The sequence below is a fragment of the Daktulosphaira vitifoliae genome, unplaced genomic scaffold (genome assembly GCF_025091365.1).
Source record: "Daktulosphaira vitifoliae isolate Bord-2020 unplaced genomic scaffold, ASM2509136v1 Scaffold_5, whole genome shotgun sequence".
Classification (NCBI taxonomy): Eukaryota; Metazoa; Arthropoda; class Insecta; order Hemiptera; family Phylloxeridae; genus Daktulosphaira; species Daktulosphaira vitifoliae.
This window is the reverse complement of record NW_026099576.1, coordinates 6106283-6127877: the sequence shown is the minus strand read 5'-3', so window position 1 is coordinate 6127877 and position 21595 is coordinate 6106283. Positions and strand designations below refer to the sequence as shown.

The 21595-nt window shown below is 26.5% G+C and overlaps 2 protein-coding genes across 3 annotated transcripts in view; one reads left to right on the top strand and one right to left on the bottom strand.

Annotated features, from left to right (window-relative positions):
* Positions 1–21595, bottom strand: part of LOC126907402 (Kv channel-interacting protein 2-like) — a 383598-nt gene that overhangs the window by 83006 nt on the left and 278997 nt on the right. The gene's annotated exons all lie outside the window — the stretch shown is intronic.
* On the top strand, positions 9202–19559 carry LOC126907196 (adhesive plaque matrix protein-like). The gene is made up of 3 exons (XM_050688308.1): positions 9202–9334; positions 10264–10989; positions 18957–19559. Exons 1-3 carry the CDS (start codon positions 9323–9325, stop codon positions 19449–19451), a joined length of 1233 nt encoding a protein of 410 aa, XP_050544265.1. The 5' UTR covers positions 9202–9322; the 3' UTR covers positions 19452–19559.

The following is a 21595-nucleotide window of genomic DNA, read 5'->3' as shown; positions in this document are numbered from 1 at the left end:
GAAGTGATACCACAATATTATTGGTTAAGGGTTTGAATATATTTGTGTTTTACCAATTTTATAAGGCCAAAAATGTTTGGATTGACTAAAGCTTTTGTGTAAATTAACTGGGTTTATGTAATTCGAAATGCTTAATGACAAAATTACTATATTGATTTAATCATCAATCTCGTTCATACCATGGCCATTATAAATCCTATGGTTTTCTCAGACAATTAAATTTTTTTTTTATCAATTACAATATATGAATAAAAGTGTTAATCTGTTTTGGATATTTTAATAGAAAATATCTTCAATATCGCCGGTTTGGAACAGAAACTTAGTAACATTTATTTTTTGTAATATTTTTTTAAATTTTATTGTTACTGTTATTTAATGTTTAATTGCATGATTATACTTTTTATAAAGGTAGTCTTGAAGTTAATAATACCGAAATTAACGTAGACGCGTAGTACGATATTGTAAAATTTTTATTATAATTTATTTAAAATATATTTTTGAAACAAATTTTAAATGTAATTGGATTTGCATGCATTAAGTGGTTCTTATTGAACAAAACAATTTTGGTCAATATGCTAAAGAAAAAAATACACTATAATTTAAAAAAAAATTCCCTTACCGGAAACTTTTTTAGTTCTTTAAAATATTATGTATATAGCTATACATAATTTTTTTTTATAAAAATTAACAAAAATTTGTATTATAAAAAATTAATTATAATACCCAAAATGAAAACTAAATTTCCTCTTTTTGTACTCCAAAAAACCTCAATAATTAAGGTAAAATAAACAAATTACTAGTGCTAGATGTCTTGTTCAAATATAATTATTAATGAACTTTTAAATAATGTTTCGTTGTATGCTATTTTAGTAACGGTGATGTAATTTGTACAAAAGCCAGACACTATTGTTTAGCTAAATTCACAGTCATTTGGCATAAAAAAAATAATTACCAAGCGAATTTCAAAATAAGTCGTACTAGTTTGAAACATTTTCCATATAATCGTTTGTCTTTATTATGAATCAATAAAACAAATATATTCTTTGTTTAGTGGAACAATACTTGTACCTTAGTTCTATAACCACATGAATTATACTATAAACTTTAAAAAAAATGTAACAATACTATATACATTTTTTATGTGTTGAACTTGTTCAATGCTTTTATCTATCATTGTAATAAATATTGCAATAAAAGTTTTAAATAAAAATATAGTCATTGTATAAAATACACATTTTTATTTTACGTTTTATGTGTTAATTACTTACTGAATTTTTTGTATCGAAAGTATTAGTCATTGTGTAAAACTGATAATCCACAATTTTGCATTGTGGTTAAAATAATTTTACTTCTAAGTCAGACTTGGTTTATTTCTTAGACGACCTTTATGAAATAGACTTATATGTTTGTGATTATTTTAGCTCAGCTATTAATTTAATACATTTACTATTAGTGGGGTAGCCACACTATAGTCCCATTAGTTTCCCATCGTTCAATTGTTTCAATTAATAATATAAGATCATGGCGTTAGTAAAGTCATGTGATATACTAAAAAACAAAAAAAAAAAGTCCTTGCTCCCATGTAAAAGTCCCGACTACGCCATTGATTACTATCTTTGAACAAAATGAATTAATAATGGAATTAAAAGTGAATTATGCAATCTCGTTAAACTAAAATATGATAAATTGGTTGAAATATTTTTTATTATAATCAGAATTTTGAAAGTAGTTACAGCAATACTATTAAATATAATTTCTATTTTAACAGTAGTGCTGTCGATTATAGATCAGCCTCATGAACTCTTACACATTTTAAATGACAAATAAATCATTAGATGTCATATTATTAGACTACAGATATCGTTATAAGTAAAATTTACAACTAGCCATTTTTGATTATACCTATTTCATAAGTGTGTTCAGTTGAGTAATATTTGATTTTTAGTAGTTGTAATAGTCTCCAAATTTTTGAGAATTTACCGTTTATATTCTTATGCGTCATTTGGGAAAAAATCAGATAGTCATTACTTTACTGAATAAGCAATACACACCAAATTTCAATTAATAAAAACATTTTCTGTTTTCGGTATGAATAAAGTGCAGTGGCGATTTCATAAGCACTTTATAGGATATAATCTTTTTTACTACTTTATTAAGAAGTTATAGCAAACAATGGCATTGAATATTATTATATATATAAATATGGTGATATAAAATCAATTTGTCGATTTAAATAATAATGAAATAACCAAAACACTATATAACTGTAGCTCAAGTTCAGAAGTTGATGACGACGGTTCAATAAGGTTTGTTTATTGTGATGCAACATAAAATAGTAGTTATTAATGATGTAGAACATAGTAAGTTTGCCAGTAGTCACATGATTATTATTAATGTAATGTATACATGGGCATTGTAAAATATCAATTAGTTCGTATTCTGTAAGGTTTAGACTTGAATAAACAACTAAGTTTAAAAATATTTAAAGTATAATATTTTAATTAACATTTTCTTTGGCTCCTGGCTATTCTAATATATCTAAAATATAAAAATAATTTTGTTATCTTTTGAGTAAAATAATTTGCTAATTTTTTACATAGCAAAAAAATAAAGTAATAATAATAATAGAATTCTTACGTTATTTTAATTGATATTAGAATATTACTGAAATAGTTCTAAAAAACACAGTATAAGTTATTTGGATAAATTGTGTTATCTTTTACATTATCCATAGTTATCAAGTGTGTTAACAAAAAATCTGTTAAAATGCGTATACAATAAAAAATATATGTACGAGCATTGAGCTATGGCAATTCCTGAGAATAGTCACTTTAATTTGATACAGATTCTCCTGTATAAGAAAAAGCAGTCTGAAACGACAACCGGTTTTTTATTTTTATATCAAAACTGATTCACTTTCATTGCCGAAGTGCATTTCAATATTGTGTTTTTTTTTTGCTGCATCGCCAAGAACAGTAGTAGGACGCTTAATGCATAACTTGTCTATTAATCTATTATGTGGATCGAGTTATTGTGAGGTGACTGTAAAAGAGAAGAGGATTTCACAACGTCTGCACGGGGTGTCTGTCGCTGATGTAACATGTGCACACACGTTAACATTCGATAAGTTGTGTATGGAGATTTTATAATATCACAATCAAAATAAAACGTCGAATTTCAAAAACGCCTTTTTATCGAGTACGTGAACTCTGAACCATTAATGAACTGGTTTAGATAAAAAAACTGCACCCTTTCTTGCGTGTGTATATCACGATTTATTATGATAACGATGTAACAATGGTTTGAGCTCTGTGGATATCAATACTGAGCTTAATCAATAGCGTAAAGTTAACAGCCTCAGGCACTTCATAGAACAATTTTTTAACCTACTGTACAATGATAATAAGTTAATTAAATAAATTCCAACATGCCAACTTGAATCGTGAAAAACTAATTTTTTTTTCAGAGGATAAAAACGTAGGAACATTGGATGTTATAAAATGTAAATGGAAATAAGTGTCATAGTTTATGATCTTCTCATATAAAACGATACAAGTTCAACAAGTGGATTTATTGACCGTAAATTGTTTGAATTTTTTATTTTATATTATTTAAAGATTTCTCTTAATTGCATCAAATATTATTTTATAAGCTAATTAATAATATAAATTATATATTTAAAGTTTTATGGGAAAAAAATATTCATAAGTAATTTTTTTTAAATCATGGTTTTTAAGGAAGAGGCAAAAGTGTGTAAATATTAGATAAGAACTAGGAATGTATGTTAAGAACGAACGATTTTAAAAATTCTATGATTTATACTTTGTAATTGATTAGAAAAGTTGTATATTGGTAAAATTATTAGGCTCATAAAATTACAAGCACATAACAATGCCGCAGCAATTTTAATACTTATTAATAGATTTTTTGAGTTAACTAATTTATAGGAAAAATTCATTATTGATAATCACAAACTTTCTGTACTAAATCATTACTGAATTTATCTTTACACGATATTTAAGGATAACCTTAAACTTAAAAGTTATTTTTCAATCAGTATCACGATATAATTTGTTGAAGACGTTTTAAGCAATATGATTAATTTTGTCTAAAAGCTTCAATTCAATAATGAAAATTTCAAAATGACTTTGAATAATTTTTAAAATTATGCGAAGCATAGTCTTTTTGACATTTCTAAATGTAAATGCACTGATTTTAATTCGTGTTATTGTAAAAAGACTGATTATGTTCCGGTAATTGAACAATTATATCTTATAAAACAAAGAATAACTAGAAAAATGGCAATGTTATCAGTTGATCACAAAACAACTGAAAAAGTCCAAAAAAGAGATGCAAAATGAGACTGACTTAAAGCGTATGGAAAATAGTACTAATTTATTGGTAAATCAAATAGTCGATTATAATGATGAAATTGATACAAAAAATTCTTATGATAATCATAGAGAAGTTTCTAATATTTTTAAAATTCTACTCGCATAGCCATCAATATTTTCTGATTCATTAAGTTCGTACACGAAGTTAAATTTATCGGAATTTGCGTTTGTCTGTGATATTATTAGATTATAAGACAGATTTTCTGTGATTATCGCAAATGCAGTACTACAAGGTGTAGGAGTTATTTCAACTGATACTAAAGAAAGCGTTTTTTATAAAATGAAAATTCGAAGAGATAGAGAGAAAAAAACTGAAATGCTCTAAAAAATTAATAAATAGAGATATTTTAGTATTATATTTAGATAGGTAAAAGGACAAAATAATAATAAATATAGAAGAAGGAAGTAAATAGAAAAGTAATACATATAACACTTATTGGAGAGCCTAAGTCTTATTTTATTGGTCATGTTACATCAATTAATTGGTCTGCCATGATTTATAAAAATAATTAGTTCAAAACTTCAGACATTGCTTACATTGGTTGTGATGGTACAGTTGTAAATATAGAATGAAAAAGTGAAGTGATTTGGCAATTAAAAGTATAATTTGAAAAACCACTTCAGCAGTTATATGTCAACTTCACGAAAATAAACTTTCACTTCATTATTTATTTCAGCACTTGGATGGAAAAATATCTGTCCCCTTAAAATAAGTTGCTCGTGGCCTTTGTTTTCTTTGGCATCCTAAATTTACCTCTAGAAAACATATCGTTTATTTCAAACAGTGATCTTTAAAAACTTTTCATGAGATTTCAGTCCAGTAGTTAACATTTTAAGAAATATTAACAAAATTAATTTTTTTTTTATTTTTAAATAATAAAAAATTTAAAATAATTAATGAGCAAATAAAGATATTAATTGAGTGGGTTGATACTCATAATTATTAAATATCTAACATTTTCGCCATCCATATGTTACCTAAAATATTCTTTGAGTACTAGTAATTTAGATTTACTATGATTTTAAATATTGACTATAAAATTTTGAACTTAATTTTAAAATAAGATTTGATGTGTTCTAAGAAACTAATGATTTAATTCATAATTATAAATTGATTTTTTATCGAATATTTACAAGTCACTTCTTAATAATCAACGAAAAAAGGTAATTCTAACATATGTTATATTTTATAAGAAATATTAACTGCAGTATCAAACACAAATTGCCTGTCTGATATATGCTACAAAGTCTTTGATAAGAGAGCAAACTAATATGTTTAACTTCAATAAGAAGTTAAAAACTGGAATTGGTTTTACCATAATGTGGTAAACCAATGTAGACTGATTTTAATGATCAATGCATCAAAAGAACTCGATTGCAATCTAATCATTTAACTAATCATTTCGGGAAATTAAAAAAAAACTTCTTCAATTTTACAAATTAAAAATTATATCTCAAAACTACAATGAAAAATGACATTATATAATCTTAAATTTCGAAAATATTCGGTACGACAACTCTTCTTCAAACCGATATCATATTAAAGCTCTAAATATTTATATTTAAAAAAATCATCTCACTATTGTAGTACTACGAACAATTGGTCGTTAAATTAAAAAAATTCGCAATTAAAAAAAAATCTATTTTTAATTAACAAATAATTTAACAATCATTTAATATTTAAGTAAAATTTAAAAAAATAGAAATTATAAAAACAAGTAAAGTATAAAAATTGTTTGAAATTTAATAAGAACCCACCACAGTGGTTTCTTATAATAGTGAATAATATCACTATTATAAGAAACCACTGTGGTGGGTTTTTATAAAACATATTACTTTAATTTTTCTAATTATTTTATACTTAAAGTAGGCAAAAGTATTGTCATTTAAATAAATTAACTTGTAGTTGTACTAATTGGACTGAGATGAATTAAAAATTATTGAAATTACTTAAAAAAAAGAACTTTTTGTCATGTAAAATTAAGTAATCTATATTAGACTTATTTATCTTAAGTGAGTCACGCTCACTTTTCTTATATGCCTTTAAAAATACTAAAAAAGTGTCTGTTTAATATAATCAAACAATAAATTTTGATTATTTTTATTGGTAAAATAATTTTGAAGGAATTTAAATTTTTCAGTTTTGCCTATTGAATTTTAACAATTTACATAGGCGCGACCTGGGTTAGTCTAGAGAGATATAGCTTTTCAAAAATATGTCATAGTCCCCCAAAAAAGAAAAAAATGACATGTATATGTATTTTCATAAAAAAATATTTTTGAAATTGGNGTCCCCCAAAAAAGATAAAAATGACATGTATATGTATTTTCATAAAAAAATATTTTTGAAATTGGTGGAATTAAATTAGACTTCTCAAATATTTTTGTTAAATTAACATAGGCACAATTTATTGAAACAAATTGTATTGTTTTATTCTATAAATTATCACTATAGAAAAAACTTTAAGACTACTATTGTAGTATAAATTTCTTGGTTTGAATAAATTTATACACAAAAATGTGTAAGAGTTTATAATAGGAGTCCAATTAGTAATAATATTTAGAACATGTTGACAAAATGTGTAACTATCCAGTTTTTTAATAATCAGAATAAATAATTTGAGGTTTATTGTAAATATAGTGTTATGATAAACATAATTTTATTAATTTAATTTCAGACGGAAAAAAACACTAATAGCTTTTTGGGTAATTTTAAAAGTAAAATCCATTTACAAATGCACTTAAATATCTATAGAATAATTTTCTATTATGTTGTTTAACAATATATTTTTGCTTCAAATCAGATGCGTGGTAGCGCAATTAAAAAAATATATATTATAATTTTTATGTACATAAAAACAGTACACTATTTATTTCTTGTACCATGTAAAAATTTGAAAGTAAAATAATAACATTTATAAATTAATAGAAACAGTTAAACTAAAATCGGATGTAAAAAATATTTAAGATATTACAAAACTAATATTCAAAAAATAAAATAAATATATTGAAATTTTTAATCAAATATGATTAAAATCCGCTCATAGGCGTAGGATATGCCACAAAGCGTCCAGTTTAAAAATTTATTATCAAGAAATCTTTTATAACTCAATGTACAGAATTTTGATTTATTAATATACATATTATGAAATTATAGTATTTTATTTATGATTATAAATGAATGATTTTTTTTAAAGTTTTCCCTTCCTCGGTCATAAATTATGAAAATGTGTTTACAACGTAAAGTATTATTTATAAGTTTTTTTATAAAAATGTAAAGCGTCTGCATACAAACACCTCCTCATGCCTATATTATTTTCAAGCTATAAAAACTAAACCTCCTTCTCTTAACTAAAAAACCGTAGAAATGTTCGTCATTTATTTATTTAATTATAAATATTTGTAACAAATAATAATTATTCGTAAAAATACAAATGTTTTTGTTAATAATTTAGTAATAACCTACTTAATTAAAGTATTTCATAACTAGTCAATTCACGAAAAAAACTTTGTCTAAACATAAAGTTTGTGACACTTTTACAAAAAGATTTTGAATGTTAAATTCGTGATTTTTTTTTTAGCATTTGTTCTTATTTATCTTTATAAGATAAAACAGCGTTATATCTCATTACACGTTAAATGGTGTTTATTCAACTAAAATATAGTTAAATGAAATATAATAGAAAATGATTAATATGAATAATTTATTTAAGATATTATCATGAAAATTCGATAATTTGACATAAAAAGTTGTAAATGTATTGCAAATAACTGCAAACAATGGATTTATATGATTTTTACAAAAAAAAAAATTCAAATTCCTAAAAAGATTGTGTATCGTTTTTATAAAATTATATAATTAATTTTATGAAAAATTGTACATAAAATTTACATGATAAACGTTTAAAATATAAAAAAATAATTGTTTTATGGCTTACAACATTATCAATGTAAAATGTAGATTAAAAAGATGTTGTTTGAATATTATACTTGCACATAGTCATTGATTGTGAGTTAAATAGTCAGAAAATAAACACATTTAAAGTGTGTGAGCTGCACAATTAATACAATTAAACTTAATTGGAAATTGATAAAAAAAAAAATCCTACTCATATCGAATAAAAACTTAATTAATTAGAGTAAATCCAAACCTTTTTGGAAAAAATGCTTGTTCGAATTTCGAACTAAAAAATTATGTTTTACGTTCGGTTTAAAAATTATAAAATTAAAGTTCAGTTTTCGAATCAAACGTGGGGTGTTTTAATTGTATTAAATCTCATAAAGTTTGACACATCGCTAAAATAAAAAATTAAACTCGTCATAATATTTCTTAGGTATTTTTCATTGTGTACCTCTAACAGTGTTCTAATTGAACGAATTGTAGTGTTTAGGTAAAGATGAACAAGGCCGAGTAAACGTTAAACTGGAGCACCGATCCTCTACCCGGTTAATAACAAAACTACCATGTTTTGACCATGAGAAGACAAAATCGAGTTGAAAAAAATTGCAGAGATACACAATGTTATTGGTTATATTAGGTAATAAGTGTAACAAGCACAAAGTATGATAAATGGTCGAATTCGTATCCGGTTTGACCTCAGCGGGAGGGTCATGGGAGTTGATGTTGGTGTGTTTGATCGAAGCAACATCCTGACCTCGGAACGAAAAACCCAACTTTACCCGGTTACAGCCCGAGGTGCTCATCTAGCAAATTATAGAAGAGTAGGTCGAAGGGGAAACTCGAAGCTAGTTTGTCCTTCAAATTACCAAAAAACCACCATAGTTACGAGCCCCCCCTTGAAACTGGTCAAGTAGCTACCACTGGTCACCGTTGCTATATAAACCTGTAAACCCGTATTTTGCCCTACAATCAATCACTAACGTTTGATCTGCAACTGTCGCACGTCAACATATATACAACTATCACCATGGCATACATGGTAAGTAATAACATTAATGTAAATATTATTTTAAAGAAAGTGCACTGATGGAACGTTGTTATTCAATTGTTACATTTATTTGATTAATCAATCTTTGGAATATTTATTTCAATTATATTTATTCTGAGTAAAAACGTTATTTTTCTAAATAGCATGTTAGTTTGATATTCATTTAGCATTTATAAAATGTGTAAAATAAAACAATTTCGCTTTATAACCAATAGTATTTTTGAGATTAACGCTCATTATGTAATTATTTATTTCTTTTATTATTATTCACTTGGCAATCGTTAGAATTCACTCCTTAATTCAGTACTTTTAATGATTTAAGGTTATTGTTATAGCATTTTCTTTTGACTACACTTTAAATATTTCTTGATTTAATTCTCAATATTTAGTGACTTTTTTTTCCTAAATTTAACAACAGTTTCACTTCCATTAAATAATTTTATTTTAATGCCCTGACATTTTTATCTATAGTAAATAAAAAATATTCAGTATTTAACTAAAAAAAATATTTTATAGTAACGTCACCATTTTACAAATCCTAAAAAGAATTATTATAAAATGGATGTGTATAATTATTATATTATATTATAAATTATTACATTGCCTCATACTTGAGATAACTAAAAATTATTTTATTTACACCCAATTTTCAAATAAAATTTTCATAATTAACACACACTGTTAATAATTATTAACAGTGTGTATTAAACACTTCTCGTTGATTTAATTAACTGATAGGGCAAAAATAAATATAAAATTTTTAGTACTATCTGAAGAAAAAATTATTATTAAAATAACATTACATTTAATTCATTTTATTATTTTAATGAGTAATTATAGAGATTGGATTAATATATAAAAATATAATTTGGGAAATCTAATTATATAAAAAGTGAAAAAAATATGATTTTTTTACGCAGTTTGTCGTCATTGCCGCCACCCTCATGGCCTCTGCCTACGGATCACCTGTTGCGGCTCCAATCTACCCTTCAGCTTACTCAGCAGCTCCATCATACTCTGCCCCATCTTATGCTGCTCCTTCATATTCATCACCATCGTATGCTGCCCCTTCATACTCAGCACCTTCTTATGCTGCTCCTTCATACAAACCTTCTTACAAACCATCTTATGGACACGAATCTTATGAATCACCCAAGCCATATGATTTCGAATACGCCGTAAACGACCAATACACTGGTGATGTTAAAAGCCAAAATGAATATGCTGATGCCAACGGTAATGTCAAGGGATACTACAGCCTTGTCGAAGCCGACGGCAGCAAACGCGTTGTAGAATACACCGCTGATGACTACGGTTTCAACGCTGTTGTCAAGAAGGAAGGTGGATACGCTCCAGCTTATTCTTCCCCATCTTACGCTGCCCCATCATACTCCGCACCAGCTTACAAATCTCCATCATACGCTGCCCCAGCTTACAAATCCCCATCTTACTCCGCTCCATCATACTCTGCCCCATCATACTCCGCACCATCTTACTCTGCCCCAGCATACAAATCCTCATCTTATGCTGCTCCAGCTTACAAATCTCCATTGTACGCTGCCCCAGCTTACAAATCTCCATCTTACTCTTCCCCCTCCTACTCTTCTCCTTCCTATTCAGCCCCAGCTTATCCAGCTCCAGCCTACTAAGTCATTCAATTAAAATAATACATTTATTTTAAAATATAATGAAACACTATTGACTGCTCAACATAAAAACTTTTAATTTATTGTTATTTATTTATTTATTTAAATATAATAAACAAAACATTTTGCAAGATAAAATATGTAGTTGCTTTTTTAAGAAAGTGTTTATTTTTTTGGTGACTTAAATCTTTATTTGAGATTTTTGATTAACAAAAATATAATCTATTAATAAGATATTCTGAACAGGTAAAATTTGCTCAAAGTCAATTGGTAGTCGAAGGTAAAGTAAATATTGGTTGTAATCTGTACACCATAGTTAACAAACTACTACTATTTTTGTAATTAGGTTTAAATTATTTAAAAAAATAAAAAATGAGCATATTTGTTATATTGTTGAGTAAAATTGATATTGTTGAATTATTAAAGAAGTAAATATCTGGATAAAAGAATAAAATTCCTTTACTGAAAACAAATTCAAAACAGTTTGATTTTAGTTTGTATAAATAATAATTGAGAAATATAGAAATATAGAAAAACCTCGAAACGACAGTTAATTTAATCAAATCAAATTCCTTTTTATGATAACAATATCATTTTCCACGATACAGTTCTATAATGTAAATTCATTGGCTATATGTCGAGTATAGGGCTAAATTAAAAGGTATTAGTTTGAACAGGGCAGAAGTAAGATGATTACACTTTCATAGGTCATCAATGTATTACTTAATCTATGATGTAAAATTTGCAATACATTTTTGTTATTTTCAATTGGAAGGTCAGAATTGTAATGATAAGCTTATATGCGTTTACAATCGATAGAATGCTAATTATACCGACAAATTTAATAGAAAAATTATACATTTTTAATCACTTCAAAAATGCATTATTATTTTTAAGTACTAATAACTTCATTAAGCATTATATTAGTGTCTTAAAAAAACCCTCGATAGAGACACAAGACTTTAGACTATTATATTCATACGCAATAATTAACAAACTATAAATGATTAATTAAAAAAGGTAAATTATATGATTAATTACAGTTAGATATTTATTGAGTATTATGTTAGACAGCATTACTGCATAAAATATCCACTCGTGGAAATTATAGCCTAACACAATTTGAATCGAATAACTTTATTTTTTTAAGAGACAGATTTTACTCGTATACAACGATTTGTCCTTAAAAGTTAGTTTAAACAATAAAAAAAGTTGTAGGATACATGCAAACTTCTAAGAAACATTTATATTTAAAATTATTGATATCCATTTTCTATAGTGTTTTACCTATGTATGCCTTATGCAAAATATGCATAGATACTTAGTTATGAATTCTTATACGGTAAAATATTTTAAAAATATTTCTAGTTATCAATGTGGGTACTGAATAGTTATTACCATTACTATTTCTTCTTCTTTTACCTCGCCTTAATTCATGCTACTTGGGGTTGGCCACCCTTATATTATTATTACTATTTAAAAAACGATTTAATTTAAATGTTTTGATGACAATTCAGCAATTATTGGTAGTAAAATAATCACTAATAAGAATTTCTAAATGTTATAGATTTCAAATGAATTCATCCTTAATGGGTACAGTGCATTAAACCTTTAGCTGATTGCATAGATTTATTTAGCCACTGAGGTGACGATTTTCTACTAAGGAATTTAACTTAATTTTACTCATAATTTTTCTAGAATTTTATTGATAAACAAAAAAGTACTTTAAAAAAGGGTTAGAATATTTAGTGGTTTATTTAAAGTTATTATATTTACAATTATTTTAGTTCAATCTTTAGATTCATATGACAATACAATTATAGGTAATCGATGTGAAATTTTTCTTGTATTCGATAAATTGATATTTGTATTAGATTGTATTGATATTAGATTTTTATAATTTACTAGAATTTATTTTTATAACACTTTATAGTTTAAAATATTATATTTGTAATATTATAATATTGATCTCACTAATAAGTAATATTATATTACAAGTTATAATGTAAGGATTTTTCTTAGATAAGCGATTATAATTTTAAACAAGCTAATGTGGGTGCTCTGTCCTTACGTATTTTATGATGGTTATTATTTTACTCTATATAAATTGTTTTTAGGATTTTTATGAATTATACTTCAATTAATTAAGCTATCCAATAAACTTAAGAGTTATTAAAAAATGGTGTTAGCGTCCTAATCAACAGGCAACTTCCATGACCAACGAAGTATTTTTAGGTTGGAGGTTGTTTCATCAACATTAATTATTCATCAGTTATTAGTTTTGTTCTTTTTCTATTTTTTGTTAATACTATATTTGTACTTCAACATGACGTTAGTTCCGATTATATATTGTTTAAAGTTTCTTTAACACCTGACACGTTGTAATTGTACAGATGTTTAATAGAAAAACTTATATTTTTTGTGTTTATTTACGTCTCTAACAATTTTACTTATTTAAATTTTCTTAATAGGATTTTCCTAACTGAGGCTCTATTCCAGGACTTTTTATTAGGCCTTACGTGATTTTGGTGCGTTAGTTCATACGGCCGGTGATTATGGTAGTATAGTCATTTCGTTAGAAGTACCCGTCTACCTTAGGACTACACTACTACAATAGAAATTAGGAGGCAAAGATCAATATAAATATTTATAAGATTGTGATTTAATGAATATTTTAGTATAACAATTGAAAAATTATATGATGTGGATTGGTTTAATAAAAATTATACACGCATACTACAAAAATAAAGCATATTATATAAAAAAAAAAATAATGATGTAATTAATAAATATAAATTTTCTTCAATATTATTATTTCTTTATATAAACTACATAAAAATTTAAAAACAAAAAATTGTGCGTATGGAGTGAGTAGATATTATAGATATTAAAACGATTATTAAGCATGCACATTAATGAACACATCAATTAGTTAAATTTGTGCACATAGGCTTAAAAAAAGCTCACAATTCGAACAAACTGAACAGTTTACAAAAAAATATTCAGGGTATCTTTTGACTGTCTTAGTGGAAATGTGGTTAGCGGTGGTTTTGAGCGTTTTTCTTAAACAATCTAACTTTTTAAACGCTGGCAAAGTATTTTTTTTATTTTTTCGAATAATTTTCTTAAATTAATGTCGCGAAACTCTTTCATTTTAAAAAAAAGTTTTGAAAATCGTAGTAATTTTATTACTTATAATTTTAATATTTCTTTCGATGGGTAAAAACAACTGGAGAGCGAAAAAACAAAACCACATCAAATACACACCAATCGTGTATATACACTACTCCTAGTTGAGTAAATCATACTGACTTCACAAAACAATTTGACGGTCTTACATCTGTTGAAATGTGATAAGTTGAACGTCAGTGCCGTAGACGGTGGTTCAACAAAATTAATATAATTAATTTATAAAAAGAGTTATGTAATTTAGTTGAAGTGAACTACAATAACAATATTTAATAAACATTATATTCACATATGTCATAAGAAACATAAAATATGCATAAAGTAACATGCAATTTGATATAAAGTGATAAACTGAACGAAGCTTATTATTTAGCTTTACATTTTTTAAGTAACAATTAATCAAGATAAAAATTTTAGTAAAGAGTAATTCTAGACACTTTGTTTTAAACAATTTTAATTGCAATTTTGTAATTAGTTATATGAACTCTTACCCTTTTTTTTTTAAATCAATCCTCTTGGTAATATTGACAATTATTATCAATAATTCAAAGAAAAATACTACTTAAATTTTATTAAATGCAAATACGCAACATCATAATTCCGATGACTGGGGTCCACCTGACTTTCATAAAATAAACCCCAAATTTGACAATGACATGAATGAATACTAATTTGAAATATTCAAACTATACGAAAATAGCTCAATTGAATATAATTTAAAATAGCCAAATCATATTAAAGTATGAAGCACAATAACAACCATAAACAATAATTACTCCTGATAACCAACAATCCTTTCAGAATGAATCATACTGACAATAAAACTGATGAAAAATGGTAAAAAAAATGTAGTTTTCGAAATAAACGCACTACCACCATATGAACGACTGCGTTCAAAACATAAAACAAATGTGTGTTGGCCATCCTAACATGATAATGTAAACACAATTATATAACGAANTGTAGTTTTCGAAATAAACGCACTACCACTATATGAACGACTGCGTTCAAAACATAAAACAAATGTGTGTTGGCCATCCTAACATGATAATGTAAACACAATTATATAACGAAATAAAAAAGAAAAAACTAACAGTTTATTATTCTATCAAAATATATATACAATATATATATATATACAAATACAACATGTATCTTATTCTCCCCTACGGTATAATAGATAGTTCTGACTGGCAAACTCTGCGGCCACTCTGTTTTTCCATAAGTGTCCAAAAGGCTTTGACACCTCACACCGTGGGGTGTTCGACAGAATTAACAATTTAGAAAAAAAAGAAACTAAAAATTATTTATCTTTGTGTTGTATCCATGCGGGCTAATGGACCTGTAGTCCCCACCATGAAATTTATGCGATAACTAAATTAACTATTAAATAATGTATTTTTAGATGGATATTTAGTAAAAAAATCATCATAAAATGATAAAACATTTCTTCAATCCTCCTCAACACTTCTCAAATACTGGTTTCGTNTATTTCTTCAATCCTCCTCAACATTTCTCAAATACTGGTTTCGTCAATGACTTATCCATTTATAAATAATTACATTGTTTTATTCTTGTGTTTAAAATTTGAACACAATATTATGTTATTATCAATGAAAAAAAGTAAATTGAAATACTAGTATTTTCAAGCAGTATATTTGTTTGCTTTTATTAATAATTTTAGTTTCTGGGATGATCAAAAAGTTTTTCTTAGCTACGCAAAAAATCATTTTACTGCACAATGTTCAACTATACTTTAAATTATAGCCTGTTGTATTTGTTGATCCATTAATTTGAAAAACAAGTTTTCAAATACATTAAATTTTTTTATAGATAGATTTTACACCACTATTGAAAAAAAATTAAAAGCTCTATGAGTTTGAAAGATTTTTTTGATAACGTGTATTAATTAACTAGCTTACAAATTTGTTAGATAATGATCTAATAAGGAAGTTTCGAATCGATAATAACTTTTGGATCAGTATTTCAGAAATTATTAACAAATTATAGTAATGACTGATGGTGAGGCGTGGAAGCTACTATTTTTATCACTAGAAATTTCTTGGCCTCATCTTTACTCCTCTTAGGTATAAAAATGTTAATAACTTCTGAACTACTAGTCCAAAAGGTGTTATGTATTTAAGAGAAACTTAAAATTTAATCATCAATATTATTTTTGTTTTATGATTCATTAAGTGGTTCTTGATAAAAGAATCATTCTGTTTGCCCTGTAGTATTCTGTAGTCCATTAAAGATACTGATGATCTAAATAAGGCAACCGGTCGCCTGAGTTAGACAAATTCGTACATTTTTGAAATAAAAAAAAAAGCATCTATAATTCAAAAAGTCAGTTCAACTATGGTTACTTGATGCTTACATATGAATGTGTCATTTTAACAATGTTACACTTGTATAGTTTTTTTAAGAGAGCTCTAGTCCAAATTAGGTGACTACCCTATTTTTGTTAGACCAATTGGAATTTAAACATTGTAAAAATAATTTAATAATGTCATTAAAATTTTTCTTTTTACAAGGCTTTTACAAATAATAGTAATCCATATCTAATTTGTATTATTCATACTATTACTATTTTAAGTTCTCATCCACGCTGGCTCATTGATTTTTTTTATATCGCATAAAATTTAATTTATTTTTAATTAACACGCTTCTACCGATTTCCTATTAAGTGTGAGGGCTGTGATACTCTCTAAATGTTATTCGTAGTCGTTAGTTAATTTTTTAAAATATATAGTTGACAGTCGATAAATTTAAAAGTTGGCTTTTAAGATTTTCCTTTTGAAAAATTCTGGAATATTTTCAGAAAATAGAGGAGTCGTTTATGAAATCATTTATCTAAGAAAAATATTATTCTAGTGTTATTTTTTATTATTAATTAAAAATTTTACAATCGATAAGTCATTCTACCCCTCCTTCAAATTATCATTAGATTTTCTCCTGTTAGTATTATTTGATTAATTTATTCAATTAGATTTATATGTTTCATTATCATCATGATTTTATGTGCCGTTTTCAATTAAAAGAACAGACTTAATTCATTGACCAAACTATCTAAACAATGTGTATAATTTAATTTTAATTTAATAGGTAAATACAATATATTTGCTTTATGCAGTATGTGAACGTAATCATTAATTTTTTGATTAATGTTTCCTCATAAGCACGATTGTGCATATATTTCGTACATTGTTACTGTTTATAAAATACAAGTTGTGAAATGAGCTGCATTTTTAATAGCAGCAAAATTGATCACATTATGTATTTTAAAAAATACAAAATCTTAACTAATGCATAATAGAAAAAACCTACAACCTTGGTACACGATTATTGTCATATATTTTACATAAAAGCGTTGGTCGACTAGTATTCTTACTAGACAGCTGAAAGCTGCGGCTCTCCCCATTGGGAGTGGTCATTTTTTGATATTTTATTTTAAATGTTTTGCTCCAGGGTAGGTCACATTACTGGACAAAATGCATTATGTCTATTATGGGTTGTTCAAAGCACGAAAATAGAGTGAAATTCTGCAATCTTGGACATATCTAGATCAAAAATCATATAAATACGTTAGCAAGTGTCTGATATTGATCAATATTGTGTCTGATCTTGTTTGAATCACGTACAACAGTAAAAAAACTCCAGTAAAAATGGTCTCTAAGGTAAGTGATATTTATATTAAATATAAATAGTTGTTAAATGTTAACTACTATTCAATAAATATTTAAGTTAGATTAAAAATGTCTCTCTTTTATTAGTAATTCAATTTTATATTTAATTCTGTTTTTAATGAGAACATTTGAATAATTTTTCAATTAATTAATTAAATAGAAAAAAATTATACATATATATATATATGTTTAGGCTTTTGATAACTTGTATAGTACTGTTCCTTTGCAACTTAACATGATATCAATATAAACGGAATATAATTGCAGAGCTAATGTTAAGCATCACTAGTAAAGCATTTTTAAATATTTTGTCATTTCGTGGCAAGTTTATTATAATTTATGAAAAAGTAATAGAAATATGTTCAATAAATAAATAAATACTTAATTAGTGATTGTATTTTAATAACTATTTTAGACATCGTTATATTTTGTTCCTGTTAGTCACTAAATTTTTAAAATATATCTATATAAAAAGGAAATTATTTAATCTGGGCTAATTTAAGATAAGATTTACAAAAAAATAAAAAAGGGAAATATTTTTAGTTAGTACCGAATCTGTTAGTATTTTTATTACTAGGTAAATGGGGTACATTGTAATTTTTCCTTTAATAATATTAAATTTTTTTAATATATAAATAATTTTGAAAACAGCAACATTGTATTGATTGTTGAGAGGCTTAGAGTTTGATGACATTTATATATATCGCGTATATCATTCATTGATTTATAACAAACTCACAATTCATGTTAGTTTTATTGATTACAAACTTTATTTATAATACTAAAATGTATAAAAAAGAATTTATAACGGACAGTTTGGTGTTTAAAAAATATAAAAATTGAAAATACTAAAAAAAAAATGTTTGTATTTATATCTTAGAACAAAATTGAAAGAAAAATTGTATTTAATTTTATCAATAATGAATAATCTTATATTTTATTAGTTTGTTCATACATTTATGAACAAAAAAGTTTGTTCATTAATTTAAGTTATTATGAATTTTAATATAAAAATATAGTTTTTTAAAAAAGTTTTCTATGAGATCATAATATTGTATAAATGGATCTTTTTTAATTAATATTTTTTGTTAGATTATTGTATTGGCTTCGGCTATGTTAGCCGCTGCGTCTGCTGCTCCTGCTTATCCATCATACGCTGCACCAGCTTATCAATCATACGCTGCACCAGCTTATCAATCATACGCTGCACCATCTTATCAATCATACGCTGCACCAGCTTATCAATCATACGCTGCACCAGCTTACTCTGCACCAAAACCTTATTATCCCAAATCTTATGCCCCAGAACCTGCCTATGCTCCAGCCCCATACAACTTCGAATACAGCGTAAATGACCCATACACCTACGACATCAAGAGCCAACAAGAATACTCCGACGGAAACGGATACGTCAAGGGATCATACAGTTTGGTCGAACCTGACGGTACCACCCGCGTTGTCGAATATACTGCAGATGACTACAACGGTTTCCAAGCTGATGTTAAGAAAATCGGTGGATACTCTGCCGGATACGCTGCTCCAGCATACAAACCATCATACAGGCCAGCATATAAGCCAGCTTACTAAATCACCAAAGTGTTCTCTTCTTTGTTTCTTTCATTTAAATCTCACTTCTAATTGTGTCAATCTTATATTTATTTTTGAATAAATTAAAATGTCTATTTTGTGTTGAAAGAGTTTAAAATTTATCGTGTATTATGATAATTAAATTAAATTAATCTTTTCCAGTTAATTAGAGTATACAAAATCAAAAATGACTACACCATGTTCCGCGAAAACTAAGGAAAATTAAATTGCAATTAATTCGAAAAAAATAATTCAATTTGTAGGGTAGACAGAATTAAACAAAATTAGTTGCGGCAATAAATTGAGTTCACATAAAATAAAGAAGATTGGTCGTGCTGTACCCAACCTTTTATATGTTTACTTTAGGTGACCGGTACGATATGTCCGTTGTCGAGGAATAGTCAGACTCAGAGCTGTTTTCCGTCTGTAGCGAGTATTTTTTTTCGTGTTGTGCGCACTACAACTTTGTGTAGCTTCTAACACGAAAGGCGTGTTACAAGAGCGCCATGTTCATATACTTTTTGTATTTTTTTTGTACAATTTTTAAGTTTCCAATGGTGAGGAACGCGTTTAAAGACCGCCTTATTCCCGTGTTAATTATTCATTATTTATTATTAGTGGTGATTATTTTATTGACAATGTGACACGGATGCTTTCTTTAACCCGCGGTGTCCTAATATCTTGCAAGTTCTCACCTTAATACTAACAAATAGTTTGCCAGCTTGAGGCATACGGAGGGCTAGAGTAATGGTACATCATATTTGATGCTAGTCGATCGCACGGAGGTGATTATAGTATTCTCTCGTACAAACTTGTAGGTGTAAATTTTTTATTAATGTCTAATTTTTTTTTATATTCTCTGATTCATTTAATTTGCAGGCGAGGTATTTGACTGATCGGTTTTTTGCTTAGTATTAACTTAAATAGTTTTTTTTATTTAATAAAGTTCGCTTAATTTAATCTAATTAAGATATACATATATATTATCCTGTGTTCTATCTTTAATGGACTCGTGTATATTACCATTCAAAAATAACAACTCATAATACAATCTGAAAACTTAAAATGTTCTTTTTTAAATCAACATAATAAGGAAATTAGCTTTAGTGTTTAATTTTTATATATATATAAAAAATACTATTCTAGTTTAACTTAATGTTTTGCTGAATAGGTTGGCCATCCATTTATTTTAATTTTTCTAAGCGCCATAAAAGATACAAATTCCAATGTGGCCAAAATTTAAAAATAATATTTTTGTAACCAAACTTTTTACTTAATTTAAGAAATTAGAAATATTAAAAATATCTAGGGCCTATTAGGTATTACACATGTGCGTACATGTTAAATAGTCTCTCTTATATTGACAGGCACAAATAAAGAAATATTTTATTCTTACAATAAATACAATCTAATGATAATATGATCTTGTTTCTTGTATTTTACTGAGAATTTAACAATTATATAACAGATCATTAGAAAATATAATTGAATGGCTTATTGGTAACGTTGAAATATTTTTGACGTGACCTTTAACTTTATAGTTTCGTTTTTTTTAACTCTCAGTAAGTGTCATAAATTAATAAGTATTATGTATTAATAAGATATATAAATGTTTGTGTACACATATTATTGTAAGACAAGTTTTAACAGCCTTCACATCATAAGGGCTCTAAGGAAGTGTCATACTAATTGGTGTAATACTTCTGTCAAAGCATCAACTAAATAATTGGTCTGGAAACTTTGTAAAAAATACTTAGTGTTCGGCGTTGGCATTAAAAATGACGGAGACGAAAAAAAAAAAAGAACATGGGGACTCTAACACGATCAATGACAGAAAGATGGAAGAGGCTCTTCCCTTTTAACGGCATCCTGGTTATAGTTGAGTTCTGACGTTTCAGACTCATTGCAGAATTAATCTTAAGCACTTTAAGCAACAAAACAATCCTTTAACACATTAATAGAGTATAATTCATTCCGAAACTAGTTAAGACTGCGCGATAAGTAAACACCATAACGCTATGGACATAAACATTGATCCTAGTCTGCTCAACGGCAAAATAAGACACACCAATACAGAAAAACAATAATCATAGCAAGCTGGTAGACACCAAAATAATGAAATCGTCTAATAAGCGTGTAATGAC

What these genes read in the sequence shown, in the direction of transcription:
- LOC126907196 (XM_050688308.1), top strand. An exon ending in CTTATCCAGCTCCAGCCTAC is followed by an intron (nt 10,990 to 18,956) that starts TAAGTCATTCAA and finishes ATTTTTTGTTAG; the next exon opens with ATTATTGTATTGGCTTCGGC.